This window comes from Schistocerca piceifrons, chromosome X (genome assembly GCF_021461385.2).
Source record: "Schistocerca piceifrons isolate TAMUIC-IGC-003096 chromosome X, iqSchPice1.1, whole genome shotgun sequence".
NCBI lineage: Eukaryota > Metazoa > Arthropoda > Insecta > Orthoptera > Acrididae > Schistocerca > Schistocerca piceifrons.
This window is the reverse complement of record NC_060149.1, coordinates 393,463,133-393,481,720: the sequence shown is the minus strand read 5'-3', so window position 1 is coordinate 393,481,720 and position 18,588 is coordinate 393,463,133. Positions and strand designations below refer to the sequence as shown.

General features: G+C 45.2%; 1 protein-coding gene across 1 annotated transcript; it reads right to left on the bottom strand.

Annotated features, from left to right (window-relative positions):
* Positions 1–1,195: 1,195 nt before the first annotated feature.
* On the bottom strand, positions 1,196–1,693 carry LOC124722381 (circumsporozoite protein-like). Its single transcript, XM_047247555.1, has one exon. The coding sequence runs from the start codon at positions 1,691–1,693 to the stop codon at positions 1,196–1,198; it is 498 nt and encodes a 165-aa protein (XP_047103511.1).
* Between the last annotated feature and the right edge of the window lie 16,895 nt (positions 1,694–18,588).

Sequence of the window (18,588 nt, the reverse complement as noted above, 5' to 3'; positions counted from 1 at the left end):
GATAGAATATTTCGGTAAGTTGCATGCAGACATTGCCGCAAAAGAAACAGCGATATAAGCAAAGGTAACTACTTACGAGGGCAAAATTAGTGCAGGACAAAGTGGCCAGCGTAGCTGTAGACGAATGGTCTGTCTGGTGCTGCATTGCGTACGCCGTAGCACAGGTAAGGAAGGCCCCTTTCAGTGGGGCGCCTCGACGGCAGCCAGAACGCACCCTCGGGTGTGCGCCCCCGTCTCGCAGGGTAGGCGCGCCCGCACGGGGGTGGTCAGCCTGTAGTATTGATTACTCTCTATCCTCAGCCCCATTGGCGCTCCTCCCCTATCCCGCCGGCGGACATGCGCATCCCACCTCTCTTCGCGGAACTGACTACTGTATTTTCATAATTGTTCTACATTAATTCTCTTTTCCTATTCTAATTAGTGACCAGTCGAAATACGCGAATAAAGCAGGAAACGTTCACGCGGCTGTAAAATTAAGTAAATCACGCGCAACGGGAGTTGAAGTCGAAGGAAATGAGCTCAGTAAAAACGCGCAATCCGTTGGGCGAGATGAGAAATCTAAAGACACGGAGAAACGACAGACAGCGGTTATCAAGGTTTCTACAGCTTTTTGTCACGACGATTTTTATATGCATTCGCAAGACCTGTGTAAGTTACATGACATGTCGACTTCGATAGTAGCTGGAATGACAACTGTTCGATACTAATGTACGAATAGAATTAATCACTGGCACGAATTCAAGTGTCACGGTATACTGACATAACGAACTACGAAATAACGCACAAATTCTCCTATGTCACAAAGACTGTCATTCGATACAAACCTTATATTCGCTTCCCAAGGAATACTGGGGGCGGAGCCACCGTTTTAGAACTGATTTTTTAAGGGCTGAATATCGTCTATTGCAATTTGGATACCGAGTTCACTGGAAATGATGGGGCACGACCCAACAGTATAGAAAAATAGAAGTTGGCAAGAATATGAGGAACGACCTCAATGTGTATGTAAAACTGTTCAAAAAATTCTAGATCCAAAGCTTCCGTTCTAAACTTATTTCGAGATTGCGTTTTGAAATTTTGTCCGTTTACGATAATGCGGAAAGTGGAGTGAAGACCGGACCGTACGCAGAAATGGAAGTTGTCGAGAACTCGAGGTACGACGATGTCGTGTCGGTAAGGGCTAAGGCTTTCGCGGTTAGCAAACGGAGCAGCGGCGCAACGATGTGGGCGTGGCCGTACCTGGAGATAGAGCGTCGGCGTCCGCGACGACGAGAGACGGCGGCTCGAGCAGCGCCGGGGAGAGCGGGCGCGGCGACGGCGGCGGCGGCCGGTGGCCGGGGCCCAGGCAGCCGGCGGAGGCGTCGGCCTCTGCCAGGGGCGCGCCGACGCTGGCGACGCTGGCGACGCTGTGGCGCGGGCTGCGGCCGTAGCTGCGCGGCTCTGGCGGGCACAGCAGGGCGGGGCTGGTGCTGCCGCTGCCGCTGCCGCTGATGCTGGCGCCGGCGGTGGCGGCGGGCCCCGGGCTCAGGCTGCGCCGCTGGCGCTCCGCGTCGTGCGCGCCGACCGCCACGCTGGCGCGCCGCCCCCGCGCCGCCCGCGGCTCCCCGCCCACGCCACCGCCGCCGGGGGCCGGCGTGCTGCTCGCGCTGCGGGCTGCCCGCCGCCGCCGCGACGAGCACGACCTGCTCAGCATCGCTGCGCACACACAAAGCGTCGCTTTCTATTACCGACATTCTTCCCTCGTAGTCGACAGAAAATATGTAAACGACACCGTCTTCAGACACCTGCGACTCCACTACGAGCTTCTAACTGACGGAACTGAAATTCCGACAAAATCTGCAATCGGTCATTGAAATAAATTCAATAGCACACTATAAAGCTTCTAGTCCTCACTGTAAATGTTCCGCACTAATATTCGCGCGGGATACAAAGTTTTACATCTACATTTACATTTATACTCCGCAAGCCACCCAACGGTGTGTGGCGGAGGGCACTTTACGTGCCACTGTCATTACCTTCCTTTCCTGTTCCAGGCGCGTATGGAAGAACGACTGCCGGAAAGCCTCCGTGTGCGCCCGAATCTCTCTAATTTTACATTCGTGATCTCCTCGGGAGGTATAAGTAGTGGGAAGCAATATATTCGATACCTTATCCAGAAACGCACCCCCTCGAAACCTGGACAGCAAGCTACACCGCGATGCAGAGCGCCTCTCTTGCAGAGTCCGCCACTTGAGTTTGCTAAACACCTCCGTAACGCAATCACGCTTACCAAATAACCCTGTGACGAAACGCGCCGCTCTTCTTTGGATCTTCTCTATCTCCTCTGTCAACCCGACCTGGTACGGATCCTACACTGATGAGCAATACTCATGTATAGATCGAACGAGTGTTTTGTAAGCCACCTCCTTTGTTGATGGACTACATTTTCTAAGGACTCTCCCAATGAATCTCGACCTGGCACCCGCCTTACCGGCAATTAATTTTATATGATCATTCCACTTCAAATAGTTCCGCACGCATACTCCCAGATATTTTCCAGAAGTAACTGCTACCAGTGTTTGTTCCGCAATCATATAATCGTACAATAAAGATCCTTCTTCCTATGTATTCGCAATACATTACATTTGTCTATGTTAAGGGTCAGTTGCCACTCCCTTCACCAAGTGCGTATGCGCTGCAGATCTTCCTGCATTTCGCTGCAATTTTCTAATGCTGCAACTTCTCTGTATACTACAGCATCATCTGCCAAAGGCCTCGACGAAATACAATTACATAATTACTTTTTTGTTTTACTTGCTACTCTTCTGAGCTGAACTCAATCCGAACAGGCCTCCGAAGGTCCAACGTCATCGACCGACCGCCGTGTCAACCTCTGCTGACACACGTCATTGGATGCGGATTTGAAGGGGCAGGTGGTCAGCATGCCGCTCTTCCGGCCACTGTCAGTTTCCGTGACCGAAGCCGCTACTTCTCAGGCAAGTAGCTCCTCAATTGGCCACACAAGTGCTGAGTGCTACCCACTTGCCAAGAGCGCTGGGCAGACCCGGATGGTCACACATCTAACAAGGGGGGGGGGGGGGGTTGGGTTGTTTTGGGAAGGAGACCAGACAACGAGGTCATCGGTCTCATCGGATAAGGGAAGGACTGGGAAGGAAGTCGGCCGTGCCCTTTCAAAGGAACCATCCCGGCATTTGCCTGGAGCGATTTAGGGAAATCACGGAAAACCTAAATCAGGATGGCCGGACGCGGGATTGAACCGTCGTCCTCCCGAATGCGAGTCCAGTGTTTAACCACTACGCCACCTCGCTCGGTCTAACAAGGGAACCTCCCCATCGCACCCCCCTCAGATTTAGTTATAAGTTGGCACAGTGGATAGGCCTTGAAAAACTGAACACAGATCAATCGAGAAAACAGGAAGAAGTTGTGTGGAACTATGAAAAATTAAGCAAAATATACAAACTGAGTAGTTCATATTGAACATATGCAACATCAAGGAGAGTGTGGACCCAAGAGCGCCGTGGTCCCGTGGTTAGCGTGTACAGCTACGGAACTGGAAGTCCTTGGTTCAAGTCTTCCCCGAGTGAAAAGTTTTAATTTCTTATTTTCAGTTTATGTGACAAACTCTTACGTTTTCATCACTTTTTTTGGGAGTGATTATCACATCCACAAGAAAATCTAAATCGGCAAGGTAGAAGAATCCTTTTACCCATTCGCCTAGTGTACAAGTTATGAGGGTCGACAACACATTCCTGTCATGTGACGCACATGCCGTTACCAGTGTCGTGTAGAATATATCAGATGTGTGTTCCAGTGGAGGAATCGGTTGACCTATGACCTTGCGATCAAATGTTTTCGGTTCCCATTAGAGAGGCACGTCCTTCCGTCTACTAATCGCACGGTTTTGCGGTGCGGTCGCAAAACACAGACACTAAACTTATTACAGTGAACAGAGGCGTCTATGAACGAACGGACAGATCATAACTTTGCGAAAATAAAGAAAGTAAACTTTCACTCGAGGGAAGACTTGAACCGAAAACTTCTGGCTCCGCGTGCTGCTCACGCTAACCACAGTGCCACGGCGCTTCTAAGCTCAGATTGTCCTTGGTGTTGCCTATCTTCCACGTGGACTACTCAGTTTGTATATTTTGCTTATTTTTTAATAGTTCCACACAACTTCTTCCTGTTTTCTCGATTGATCTGTGTTCAGTTTTTCAAGGCCTATCCACTGTGCCAACTTATAAATAAATCTGAGGGGGGTGCGATGGGGAGGTTCCCTTGTAAGTGGTAGCCAAGCCCGGCAACAGGTATCTCCCGCAATTGACGGGAACAGGTGTTACCACGGTGGCAAGGTCGTTGCCTTTGCTTGCTACACTGCCTATTTATTCACGTTCCAGACGTGTTTCGCCTTTTACATCAAGGCGTCTTCAGTTATATTTAATTCGAAATAATACAGATTTTCTTATATATGCGAAAACTTACATTCGGGACACAAAAGTCATAGGATAGAAATATGCACATATACATATACCGGTAGTATCGCGTAGACACGATATAAAAAGGGCTGTGCAGTGACGGAGCTGTCACATGTACTCACGTGATACATGTGAAAATGTTTCCGAAGTGGAGCCGGCCGTTGGTGGCCGAGCGGTTCTAGGCGCTTCAGTCTGGAACCGCGCGACCGCTACGGTCGCAGGTTCGAATCCTGCCTCGGGCATGGATGTGTGTGATGTCCTTAGGTCAGTTAGGTTTAAGTAGTTCTAAGTTCTAGGGGACTGATGATCTGAGATGTTAAGTCCCATAGTGCTCAGAGCCATTTTTTTTTCTTTCCCGAAGTGATTATGGTCGCACGACGGGAATTAACAGACTTGAAAGCGGAGTGGTAGTTGGAGGCAGATGCATGGGGCATTCGTCTTCAGAAATAGTTAAGGAATTTAATATTCCTAGATCCACAGTGTGAAGGGTGTGCCGAGAATACTAAATTTCAACCATTACCTCTCATCACGGACAACGCAGTGGCCGACGGCCTTCCCTTAACGACCGAGAGCAGCGGCGTTTGCGTAGAGTCGTCAGTGCCAACAGACAAGCAACACTACTTGTGAGACGTACGACGAACGTATCCGTTAGGACAAAGCGTTGGTGTTAATTTGGCTATGGCAGCAGACGATCGGCGCGACTGCCTTTGCTAACAGCACGACATCGCCTGTAGCGCCCTTGCTGGTTTCCTGACCATATCCGTTGGACCCTAGACGACTGCGAAACCGTGGTCTGGTCAGATGAGTCCCAATTTCAGTTGTTAAGAGCTGATGGTAGAGGTCGAGAGTGACGTAGACTCACGAAGTCATGGACCCAAGTTGTCAAAAAGGCACTATGTCAGCTGCTGGTGGTTCCATAAAGGTGTGGGCTGTATTTACGTGGAATGGACTGAGTCTTCTAGTACAACTGTACCAATTATGATCTAGAAATGGTTATGTTCGGCCATTTGGAGTCCGCCTGCAGCCATTCATGGACTTCATGTCTGCAAACAAAGATAGAATTTTTACGGGTTACAATGTGCCTTTTCACCATGCCACAATATTGTTCGCGATTGGTTTGAAGAACATTCTGGACAATTCTACATCGACAAGCATCCTATCAAATATCTATGGAACGTAATCGAGAGGTGAGTTCGTGGACAGAACCCTACATCGGCAACACTTTAGCAATTATGCAAGGCTGTGGAGGAAGCATGGCTCAGAATCTCTGCAGGCGACGTCCAACGACTTGTTCGGTCCACGCCACGTCGAGTTGCTGAACTACGCCGGACAAGAGGACGTCCGACACGATATTACGAGGTATCCCACAGCTTTTGTCACCTTAGTGAATAGTTCGTGGCATAGTTTATACACTGATAAATTACTGCTAGTAGTTTTTCGTTTGTCCGGCCGAAATGTGAGTTCCCTCATCTGGCCGCAGGTTAGAGGTCGCAATGCCACTTCACTTATAAAACATCGACGCTGTTTCGCTTCACGATATTTTTGTTCTGTAGCGTGAAAGGGAAGTAGTGGTTGACATGGGAGTGAGACAGGGTTATAGCGTATCCCGATGTCATTCAATCTGTACAATGAGCTAGCAGTAAAGAAAACCAAAGAAAACTTTGGAGTCGTAAATAAAGTTCAGGGAGAAGAAATAAGAACTTTGTGGTTTGTAGATGGCACCGTAGTTCTGTCAGAGACAGCAAAGGACTTGAAAGAGAAGTTGAACGGAATGGACAGTGTATTGCAAAGGAAAAATGGATAATGGAATGTAGTCGAATGAAATCAGGTGATCCTGAGAAATTAGCTTAGGAAACGAGACATTAAAGTGGTATTGCTATTTGGGCAGCAAAATACCTTATGATGGCCGAAGTAGAGAGGATATAAAATATAGATTGACAGTGGCAAGAACAGCGTTTCTGAAGAACAGAAATCTGTTAACATCGAATACAGATTTAAGTGTTAGGTAGTCTTTTTGGAAATATTTTCATGGAATGTAGCCATGTATGGAAGTGAAACATGGACGATAAACAGTTTAGATAAAAAGAGAATAGGAGCTTTCGAAATGCGGTGCTACAGAAAAATGCTGATGATTATATAGGAAGATCACATAACTAATGAGGGAGTTCTGAATAGAATTGGGCAGAAAAGAAATTTGTAGCTCACCTTGACTAGAAGAAGGGATCGGTTGACGGGATACATTCTGAGATATAAAGGGATCACAAATTTAGTATTGGAGGGAAGCGTGGAGGATAAAAATCATAAAGGAAGGCCAAGAGATGAATACAGTAAGCAGATTCAGAAGGATGTAAGTTGCAACAGCTATTCGAAGATGAAGAAGCTTACACAGGATAGAGTAGCATTGAGAGCTGCATCAAAACTGTCTTCGGATTGAAGACCACAACTACTGCTTCTCATATTTCGTAAGCTAACTGCTATGGAACACCATTACTGATCTAACAACAATAGCGTCTTTTTTCTTAGGAGAGCAGTTTCTGTCCTAAATGTTTGTTCACTTGATGTCTGTTTTCTTATTTGTTTACGTAAGTGTTGCCACCCTAACGACTGTTTCTCTCTCTCTCTCTCTCTCTCTCTCTCTCTCTCTCTCTCTCCCACACATCTGTGTGTGTGTGTGTGTGTGTGTGTGTGTGTGTGTATGTGTGTGTGTGTGTGTTCGTGCTTGCGTTCGAATTTGCATGTGTATGTTTAGACGTCTGCATTTCTTTATTTGTGACAGAGTTGTTAAAGTTTTCTTAAGATATTGTGAGTATGAAATTGTGGGTAGTGGGGGAGGGGATTGCAGTTAGTTGAATGTTGATCTAATGTCTGTCTGGAAGTGGATTAAAGAGTTCTAGATGTTCAGACGATTAGACTTTTGTTTTATAGTTCATTTGGATGGTAGCAAGGAAGAGCGAGACGAAAGGGGTTGCGTGGAATGTCTCCTGAAGGTCACCTATTGTAGTGTGGCCACAAAAACAAACTTGTTGGTTAATTTTTGTTTGAATTCTGGTACAAGCCTGCAGTCCTGGTATACATCAAAATCTCTGCGCCACCGTACAGTAGCGCGCCGCTGCAGGACCCAAGAAAAAGTGGAATCCATTAATAAAGTGAAATAGCGAGCGGTAATTCGTTATCGGCGGCTGCAGAAATGTTGCACCTCTATCAGAACAACCCAAAGGGCTAGAGCGGTCATTTGACTCTGCTGCAGCCTTCCCGTTGATCCCAGACAAACAAACACCCTGTGAACTGCTCACAGCTTCGAATGTTCAATATCTGTTTACTGCGTAATCACAAGCATCTGAAAATGGTATCATTTAAAGATCGCCCAAAAGTAACTTATTTATTTTATATGGACTCTAGGAGCCAAACTATTTAGCCAATTACATCGTTATATCGTATATTTGCAAACTACATCATTATTTTATACGTTTACAGAAAATTTTCAGTTCTTTGCGCTCATAATATTTTAATCAAATATTGGCACTCCAAATAATAAAAACATGTAAAATTTCTTAATTTTTCATTGATGAGTACAAGTAACAGTACTCATTTGAGGATGTTCATAATTGACAATCGCATAACATTCCTAGTAAGATTTCTGAGATACATCCTTGGACGCAAATAAATAGTACAGACGTAAGATCAACGCTATGAATACAAAAAACTAGTTGACGCGTAAGTGATTTCAGATGGTTTCTTCTCCTGGCACCAATTGCCCTGTGTGCATGTGTATGTGTCACTCCAATAATGCAGTTGTTGAAATTTACAGACGAATCTTTATCTCATGAAAAATCTAGGGATTTGGATTTTCTGCTGTGGAGCAAAGTTCGTTGCACTTGCGGGTAGAGGAATTTCTAGAGGTTAAAACTGCTATTACGGGGAGATGTGTAAGGAATCACATTGTCCATTTTCATTCCAAAAAGTACATCGTAAGTGAGGTACATCTTTGGGGAACAAAACTACTTATAACGGGAGAGGCGGCGCAATAGTGAAGCACTGCACTTGTATTCGGGCTGATCAAGGCTAAAAAGCCCGTCCGACCATCTAGAGATATGTTTCCCGTCGTACCCTGAAAAATCTTAGGGTTAACGGTGGATAGTTCATTTGATAAGGGGATGGCTAATTTCAGTACGTTCCGCTGTTCAATACGCATATGAGCTCTATCATTAACAGTCTTGTAATCGAAGTGGCGTTCAATCTCAACCTCCCCAACAATTTGTGGTATTTTTTGTTTTCGGCCCCACACATTTCAACCCAGTTCGCATTTAGTAGTTGTCCTCTATTTTATTAGTGACATATTGGTCGAAAATGGTTTGTAAAACAAAAAGACAGAACTGCTAGTATTTTTGCTTCAAACCAAAACCATACACATTATAAAAACGTATGTAGTCATATATGTATGTATGCGTGTTCCACATCTCCTCCTGAACCGCCGGTTTCAGGCGAACTTGGTATACGCATCACTGACTGCCTGGAAAGAAACACTGTCGTGGTAAGAACCACCTACCTATTACAAGGGTAGGGATGAGGGTGAAAAAGCAGTGTAGCCCACGACTCGCTAATATCCATACTTTATTTATTCAGTACTTGAGAATGACAGCACTCGGTGACTTACAACAAACTTACGCATAATTTCAAACCCTTAATAAACTTTTTGTCGCTGACAACCCGCACAAAGTCTTGAAAGGAGAAATATTTATTGCTTACTACATTTTCGCAGATCATGCAGTAAATTTGCCGCATGAAGCATGCCGATTTAATTCATTACTGCTTTACTGCTAACTGTATTCGCGACACATTTTGCAAACAGTATTCACACATACCACAAATGTATCAACAAAGCTCAGGATTACGATGTCATAAACATTGAAACTTTAGGTGGAAATTCGCTAGATATGTATCCAAATACGCGAGAAATATGTTAAATACATGTGGAATATATTTTACATGTGCGTATGTGGGCAAAGCCACGTGTAAAAAGCTCATCCTAAACACCTGGAACGATTTCAGTCAAATTTTGTTACACATATTAGTTAAGATCTGGTAAAAAATACTATGTCAGTACAGACCAGCAACCTCCTACTGAGGTGCTGGTAATAACGTGAAGAGAGAAGATGGGGAGGAGAACATGGTAGAGAGAGGAGGACGGCGACATGGACAGAGAGAGGGGAGAGGAGGAGATGGACAGAGAAATAAAAAGCTGAAGAGATGGGCAGAGACAAGGGGAGGAAGAAATTGGCAAAGAGGGGGAGGAGGAGATGGACAGGGAGAGGGGGAGGTGGTGATGGACAGAGGCATGGGGATGTCAAGATGGAAAAAGAGAGGGGCTGGAGGAGATGGACAAAGAGAGGGGGAGGAGTGGATGGATAAAGAGAGATTAGGAGGAGATCGACAAAGAGAGGGGAGGAGGGGATAGGATTGGATGGAGGTAAACGAGATTAACAGAGGGGGAAGGAGCAAACAGACATAGGGGGGAGAGGCAGATGTACAGAGAGAGGGAGGAAGAGTAGAACATAGACAGAGAGAGGGGTAGGAAGAGATGGATGGAGAAAGGTGTGGGAGGATATGGACAAAGAATGGGGTGTGGAGGAAGTGGACAGAGAGAGGGGGTGGATGAGGTGGACTGAGGTAGAGAGGAAGGAGGACATGGACAGAGAGAGGGAGGAGATGGACTAATACACTGGTGTCCAAAATTAAAGCAGCAAACGGTAATTTCTCAAGGTTGCGCTTATTTTTGCATGAAACAGTATAAATGGTGGACAGTAAAGTAGAAATAATGTAAAGAATACAGAACGTAAACACTGCAACATGCATAATGTTAGACAAAAATATTCTTGGTTTTTTCCAACGTAACGGATTTACACACACATTCCGACAACTGGTTAATGCGCTGTGTGAACAGCTCTAGCAGCAATACAGACAACGACGGGACATGCTGTAACTCATGTTATCAATTTAATTTCAGGCAATAACGCCCATCCTTCCTACAGAGGTGCTCTCAACTCTTGAGCAGTGGTTGGTGTATGCTGACGCGATGCAACCCGTCTCCCTGTTGCATCCCAGACATGCTCTATGAGATTCAAATCCGCAGAACGAGTATGCCATACGATACGTGCAATATCTTCCGTTTCCTATAGAACATCACCCATCCGTGCTCTAGGAGGTCGAGCATTATCGTCCATCAGTACGAAGTCTGGGTCCACAGCGCCTTGCAACAACTGCACATCAGACCTGACAGCAGTTAAACATTGTCGATTCTCCCGCACAATTTCATGAAAAGGTGTTCGCGTAGTCAACATAACCCTTGCTTACATCATTAGGGATCCTTCTCGATACCGGTCTCTTTCCAAAATGTTTTGGTGCCGAAATCGTGTCCTACGTTCCCTCCAGATGCGAATCCGTTTAGAATCACTCTCCAGACCAAAACAGGACTCATCTGTGAAAAGAACACTAGCTCACTGTTCGATCATTCCAGTGGCATGTTGACGACTCCACTCCAGACGTTCCTTTCGTGAAGACGCGTCAGAGGTACACATACAGCAGGTCTCCGACACTAAACTCAACTCTGCCGAAACCTTCTGTACATCGTTTCCCTCGTTACAACACGCCCAGTGGATGCTGCGAGGTCAGATGCCAGTTGCCGTGCGGTACTAAGGCGGTACCGTCGTACCCTACAGCCAAATAACGGTTCTCTCTTTCGATATCACACGTGGTCGGTCCTGTCCTGGTCTTCGGGATACAGTTTCGATCTCTATTAATTGTCGCCACATCTGAAAAACAACAGAACAGTTCATATTAAGCCATCGGGCCACATTAGTTTGCCACTGTCCTGCTTCCATTCTTCCTACGGTTCTCCACCGCAGAGAGTCAGGTAGGTAGGAGTTTGATAGGTGCCCTGACGTCATCGTTGGCTTGGTTGTCCGTGGAACGGAATGCCATCTTCCGTGCAGAGCACGATCGTACGAACATCCGATGACATTTTCCATGATTATGTCGTGAATTAGACAGAGGAAGGGGAAATAGCGGTTTGTAGCTATAATTATGGACACCAGCGGAGATGACTGGAATACATACATACCCGAGTAATGCCGGGTGCTCAGCTAGTAACATTAGAAAAAGTTCCACACACATCACATGCACATATAATTTTTATGAGGTACTCTGTTGTGATTCATAACAGTTTTAAAGCTTACAGCTTGTAATCAGCAAAAAAATAAATTTGTTTGACTATGTTTTGATTTCTACACCGCATGGCGATAAAAGTGAAGCACACGAATGAAAAAATATCATTTGCACATATAATGTTTCTGAGGTACTCTGTTGTGACTCATATCATTTTCTAAAGCTTACAGCTTGTAATCTGCAAGCAAATAAATTTGGATGACTGTGTTTTGATTTCTACACTAGCTGGAGATAAAAGTGAAGCACACAGAATGAAAAGAGGGAATGAAATGAAATTTCTCGGGTTCAGAGGGTATGTGAAGTTATTTCAGTGACTAAAATATGGAGTCAAATTTATAAACAACTTGGTAGTATGAGCCCACTAATCAGTATGACATTGTACCCCTCTGATCTGGATACATGCACTAATTAAGTTTGGGATGATGCCATAAAGCCGTTGTCTCCTGTCTTGAGGCAAACTAATCTATAACTGCTGTAAGTGGTCCTTGGTATCCTGGATACTACCACTAGGAACCAGTCCAACACGTGTTCTGTAGGGGATGACTCTGAGGATCTTACTGGCCACAAGAGAACCTCAAAATCATGCAGACTGTTCATAAAGACAGTTGCCATGTACAGACAGCATTGTCTTCTTGAAAACTGGATCCACGATACTATCGCATTAGAAATAACACATGAGGACGCAGGATGTTCGTGACGTACCATTGGGCCTTTAGTTACCTCAATCAGTACCAGCCGTGACCTGAGGTCACATCCGACGGCTCCCCACACCATGACGCTAGGAATAACATCGCGGTGCCTCTCAAGACCACATTGGAAGAATTGGAACCTCTCCACAGGTCGCCACCACTCTCGCCGAGGATGATCATCCGGGTAGAGCAGAACCGCGAGTCATCGCTGAACATAACCCGACGCATTCATCAGCAGTCCATGAACCCCGGTCACGGCGCCACTCAAAGAGCCGCCGCTTGTGTTATGGTTTTGACGACAGGCTACACATGGGGCAGTTATTGTCTAGTCCAGCTGCTGCTAGTGACCACCCGATGGTGGAGGATGACAGAATTTTTCAGAGAGTCCATTACTTGTTCTCGAACAGAAAGTGCAGATGTGAAAGGGTTACGCTGTGCTTATTGCACAATACACCGAATCACACTTATGATGGACCGACATGGTCGATCGGAACACTGACGACGATTATGCTTGCCCTCCTTTACCATGCAGTTAAACATTGGGCCACTGTCGCATCCGAATGCCTCACAAATGTGTATATGACACGATTCGACCATCTGGCCAAATGGGGACCTGTATTGAGACTCCTTTCAAACTTTGTTAGGTGCTGATGAAGTTGTTGCCCTACCGAATTTAAAAAGAATAATGATTTGTAATCCTTAATAAATCTCTGTTTTTACGTGTCAGTTATTTTTTTCCAATATAAATTTGAAATAATTATATGAAGACTCCTGATAACGTAGACGATGACCGAGCGGTTCTAAGCGCTTCAGTCAGGAACCGCGCTGCTGCTACGGTCGCAGGTTCGAATCCTGCCTCGGTCATGGATGTGTGTGATGTCCTTATGTTATTTAGGCTTAAATAGTTCTAAGTCTAGGGGACTGATGACCTCAGATGTTACGTCCCATAGTGCTTAGAGCCATTTGAACCATTTGAACGTAGACAAAACTGCATCAAAACATGTTTGGGGCACAGAGCAAAAATACAAGTAATATTCTCGTAACGAAGGCAGATTTCCATCAGTAAGTTTCTATCAAGCAACCACCCAATCGGGGCAAGGGGTTAAATACCTAGGTAGATAATAATATGGTTCCACTTTCCTTATCCATCACAAAAATGACTGATTAGACAGAATATCAGGGAGTGCAATTTAATACCGTGTCGCTCTACCTTCGGCACTTCAAATGGCCACATTATGTCGTTACACGAGTTCTTCGCGTCTACGGTGTATATTTTTCAGCAGATAACATCTGTTGTGCTCGTACATATTACAGATTTTATGTCGGTTGCTGCTAGGTTTTCATACTGCAATGGATTAGCGTCCGAACAAGCAAGTCTTCCGTAATAACATTCACGTAGTACGGTGGTTTCATGGTGACTTGCCAGTGATCTGCAAGTCTCGGAATCAGATGTTCTCACGGAAGATGACGCATCTCGTGTCGCCGCGCGGAGTGGCCGCGCGGTTTGCGGCGCCATGTCGCGGGCTGTACGGCCCTCCCGCCGGAGGTTCGAGTCCTCCCTCGGGCATGGGTGTGTGTGTTGTTCTTAGCATAGGTTAGTTTAAGTAGTGTGTAAGTCTAGGGACCGATGACCTCAGCAGTTTGGTCCCTTAGGAATTCACACACATTTGAACATTTGAGCATCTCTTGGCACCGCGCGGGATTAGCCGAGCGGTCTAGGGCGCTGCAGTCATGGACTGTGCGGCTGGTTCCGGCGGAGTTTCAAGTCCTCCCTCGGGCATGGGTGAGCTTGTTTGTACTTAGGATAATTTAGGTTAAGTAGTGTGTAAGCTTAGGGACTGATGACCTTAGCAGTTAAGTCCCATAAGATTTCACACACATCTGAACAGCTCTTGCCGTTCATCGACTCCATGAGAAACGAAATTTAATTCACTGGGTGCGGCAACTTCTTTGGAATTCGGTTTGTGATCCAGTACCAATTATATCAGATCCACTGCAGTTGTAACTGACATCGTTTTTATGTGAGCTAGACCAAGTGAACAGCTCTTCGGCCTTGGGGCATCATTAGTAACAACGTTCCGTTGAGGGAACATTTATGATACTGTGCTCCCTACAGACTGACTGCTATTTGTTACGCAGAGTGGAAGTAATCTTGGTCTTTCACTTACTTAGACATCCGAGCCTCATCAATAACTGGCGGTTTCACCGTGATTTTTATACTTCCGATAAAACCGGCGATGGTACCGCCTAGACATCTAAACGGAAACACCATCTTCAACAACATCCGCATACAGTGATGAGCCAAACCATTATGACCACCTGCTTAACAGTTTGTTTGTCCGTCTTTGGAACGAAATACATCACTGATTCAGCGTACTACTGATCCGACAGTTTGTTGGTAGGCTTGTGGAGGTATGTGTCATTATATGTTTATGCACAAGTCACGTAATTTCCCGCGTCTGGCCATCCTGATTTAAGTTTTCCGTGATTTTCCTAAATCGCTCCAGGCAACTGCTGGGGTGTTTCCTTTGAAAGGGCACGGCTGACTTCCTTCCCCGTCCTTCCCTAATCTGATGAGACCGATGACGTCGCTGTCTGGTCTCTACCCCCAAGCAACCCAACCAGGTCACGTAATTCGCGCTAGTAACGGACCTCTGATTTGCGTACGTGGTGATGGTGCCCGATAGCGACCCAGATGGGTTCCATGGGATTTACGTCAGGCGTAATTGGTCGGCGAGACATCAACGTGAGTTCACTATAACGCCCCTCAAACCACTGTAGCACGGTGCACTCTGCTGAAAGGGGACATCGCCGTCAGTGAAGACATCAAACATGAAGGTATGCAGGAGGCTCATAGCGGTCAGCGTGTCTTCAATTACTACCACAGTCCCATGCAAACGCAGGAAAATGTTTCCCATAGCATATTTCTGCTCCTACCAGCCTGCGTCAGTGGCGCGCTGCACGTTCCTAGCCGCCGTTCACCTCGATGGCGGCGTTTGTGTAGACAACCATCGACTTAGCGCAGGAAAAATGTGATCTATCCGAAGACCTGGCACGTTTCCACTGATCGACGGTCATATCCCGATGGTCCTGTGCCCACTGCAATCGTAGCTGAAGATTTCGTTAGGTCAACATGTGAACACGTAGGGGTGGTCTGCTGCGCAGTTCCATCTTCAACAATGTACGATCAGTGGTGTGCTCTCAAACGCTTGTGCGTGAACGAGCATTGCGCTTTTTCGGAACAGATGTCACAGATCACCATCTATCCTACTTTACAGAGCAGACAAACCTCCGAACCCCACGTTCTGTGAAGAGCCGTGGACGACCAACCACTTAATGCGTAGTGTTAGTTTCACTGTCCTTCTACCTCTTTCCATAGATGTTCACGACAGTAGCACGTGAACGTTCGATCAGCATCGCCGTTTTCAAGATACTCGTTCATAGGTTCTGTATAATAATAATCTGCCCTTTATCGAAATGGCTTATCTCAATGGGTTTCCTCATTTGTAGCCCATTTCTTCCCAAGGGTTGTCCCCCGTCCGTGTCTGCTCCGCTTATATACTTTTTTACCACGTCACATGCCCGCAACGCCAGCAGGCGGCATCCAACGTCAAGAAGGGCAGTAGTCATAATGTTTTGCCTTATCAGCGTATACACAACGGAAAAAATCGCAACACGAAAAACTAATTAATATAGAGTAATGAAACTACGGGAATACATTTGGCTAGGTAACATATTTAAGTTATTAACTTTGCAAGATCACACGTTAACTGTGACGTAAGCTATTGCAAATGTGAAATGGATTTCGTGCCTGTTGCACTTGATCGGTCAATACAGGGGCGGTTAAAGGTGTTTGCGGATGACGCTACTGGAATGTGGGCGAGAGTTATTCTGTTGGAGAACACTCCCTGCTGTTCGTGGATGGTCGAATCACCAGACTGACGTAGAAACGTGCAGTCAGGTGCGTGGGATAGCCACGAGAGTGTTTCTGCTGTTACACGAAATCGCACGCTGACCATAATTCCAGGTGTAGATTCACGGTGTCTAACACGCAAACTGGTTGCGTACAGGCCCTCCATTGTCTTCCATCTAGCCAACACACGGCCATCACAGGCACCGAAGCGGAACCAGATCTCATCAGAAAACACAATGGACCTACACCCTGCTCCCCCTCCCCCTGCTCAGGGCTCTCGCTTGGCACCACTGAAGTCGCACATGGCTGTGGTATGGGGTCAGTGGAACGCACGCTACAAGGTTTCTGGCTCGAAGCCGTCCCTAAAGTAATCGATTTGTAACAGTTATTTGTGTCATTATGGTGCCAACTGCTTCTAAAATTGCTGCTGCAGATGCAGTACGATACACTAGAGCCATACACTAAACACGATGGTCACGTTTAAAAGTTTGTTACAGTGAAAAAATAAGGTAACAGCATCGCCATTCAAATAGACTCCTAACCACTTACGAGATGGTGGAATTGTTTGGAAAATCACATCTGAAAGTACAAACAGGATAAATCACATTCCTTAGTTTCACAGTCACTCTTACCAAAAATATCTTTACTGAAGCTGATTGCTTGCAGTCCACGAAAGAAGCAACGAAAAGTTGTAGCTTGTTGTCAGTACTGGAACAAAACGACCAAGAATAAACTTCTCAAGAATTCGCATCTATTCGGGGTAGTGCTACGCCGGGAACATCACACGTGTCAGCTCCTTTAATGCAGGCGCCTCAGCAAAGTCTACCTCATTGGCTGTTGATCCTTACGAAATTGCTTCTGTTCCTGCGGCAAACAAAGTGAAAAACAATGAAGGGTGAAAAGCGGTAGGATCTGCCCCGATAAATGGCACTCCTTACAAAACAATGTCACAAAAATGGAAACTGAAGTTTGAGAAAGAGGGTCAAATCTCATCCAAAAAGATGAAAGCTGAGAAAAATGAAAGGAAAAGAAAAAATAGAATCAGAAAGGGACGAAATAAGCAAGGAACGAATGTGCTGGAGCTGATAAAGACATTTATCTTTGTGACTTTTGTCAACTGATTAGAATGTTTTGCATTATGAAAACATTTTTTGCTTAACCACTGTGATTTAAAAGTATAAATGTCATATTAGCTTTCACCTGTTTTGTAAAATGTTTCTAATATTCTATTCTTTCAATAAATTGTTTGTCCTTCCTCTTACTGAGTTTTTCTCAGTGATGTTTCAATATTTTTGGGACTAACCCAAATTTAGACTACACCTCGAAGTTGTGTCAATTTGTCACTGTTTTTTAAATTCAAAATAAGAAAAAATAGTGAGAGTCTACTACATTTCATCATAATGATTAAAAGCAGGACACTTCAGAGTGTGATTTAGGGCAAATTTTGTTTTAAATTTATTTGCAACAGAACTTTCATCTTAAAAAGTAAATGGTAGCCATAATTCAGACAACTTGCTCTACTAGAAAAAGTTATGTATCAAAATCTATAGTGTGACATTATCGATAATTCATTTTCGGCAAGAAACGTGTGTGCTACCACCAACTTGGTTAACCAAGTTTGACCGGAGAGTGACATTTGCGTTTCCTGAATGTTTCATTACAGGAGTTACTAAACGACGTCAGTTTCTTGCAAAAACGCTTTCATGTATGTTGAAATTTCCTCTCATTTCTCCACCACAGTGTGACGTCGCTCCAGGAACTTCTTTCTTGCAAAACTGAATGGTCATGGAGTTCATACAACATGGTCAACTAGACTGCCAGACCCCAATCCACATTTTAAGAAGCTAGCAGAAATTGCTATTCTCTGAAGAAGAGATTTCTGACATAATCAGCCTGCAATGCAGAATAAAGGCCTGTGACACTATGTGAAGGCACGCAGACATGATGATCCATTTTCAGCAATCCTCTCTACGAAAAGTCGAAGTTTGCTGTACACACCACGACAGTCACTTTAAACAACAATTATGTAACTTCACTGTAGCTCAAGGTCTTGTGTTTCTATGTTACTCTCGTTTTCTTGCTTGCATTGCACTCGTTTCGTATATAACTAAGACATAACTCAATATTCATACTTGATATTGTGATTATTGGTACCTGTCCTTTAAAAATAAATCCAACAAAAGAAATAATAATAAAAGGATACATATTCCTTCTCATTGTCCTTTACTTAAGCCAACTAGCTACGGAACGTAGTAACAATTTCAGGAAAAATTGAGTGGACGGAGAGAGGGGG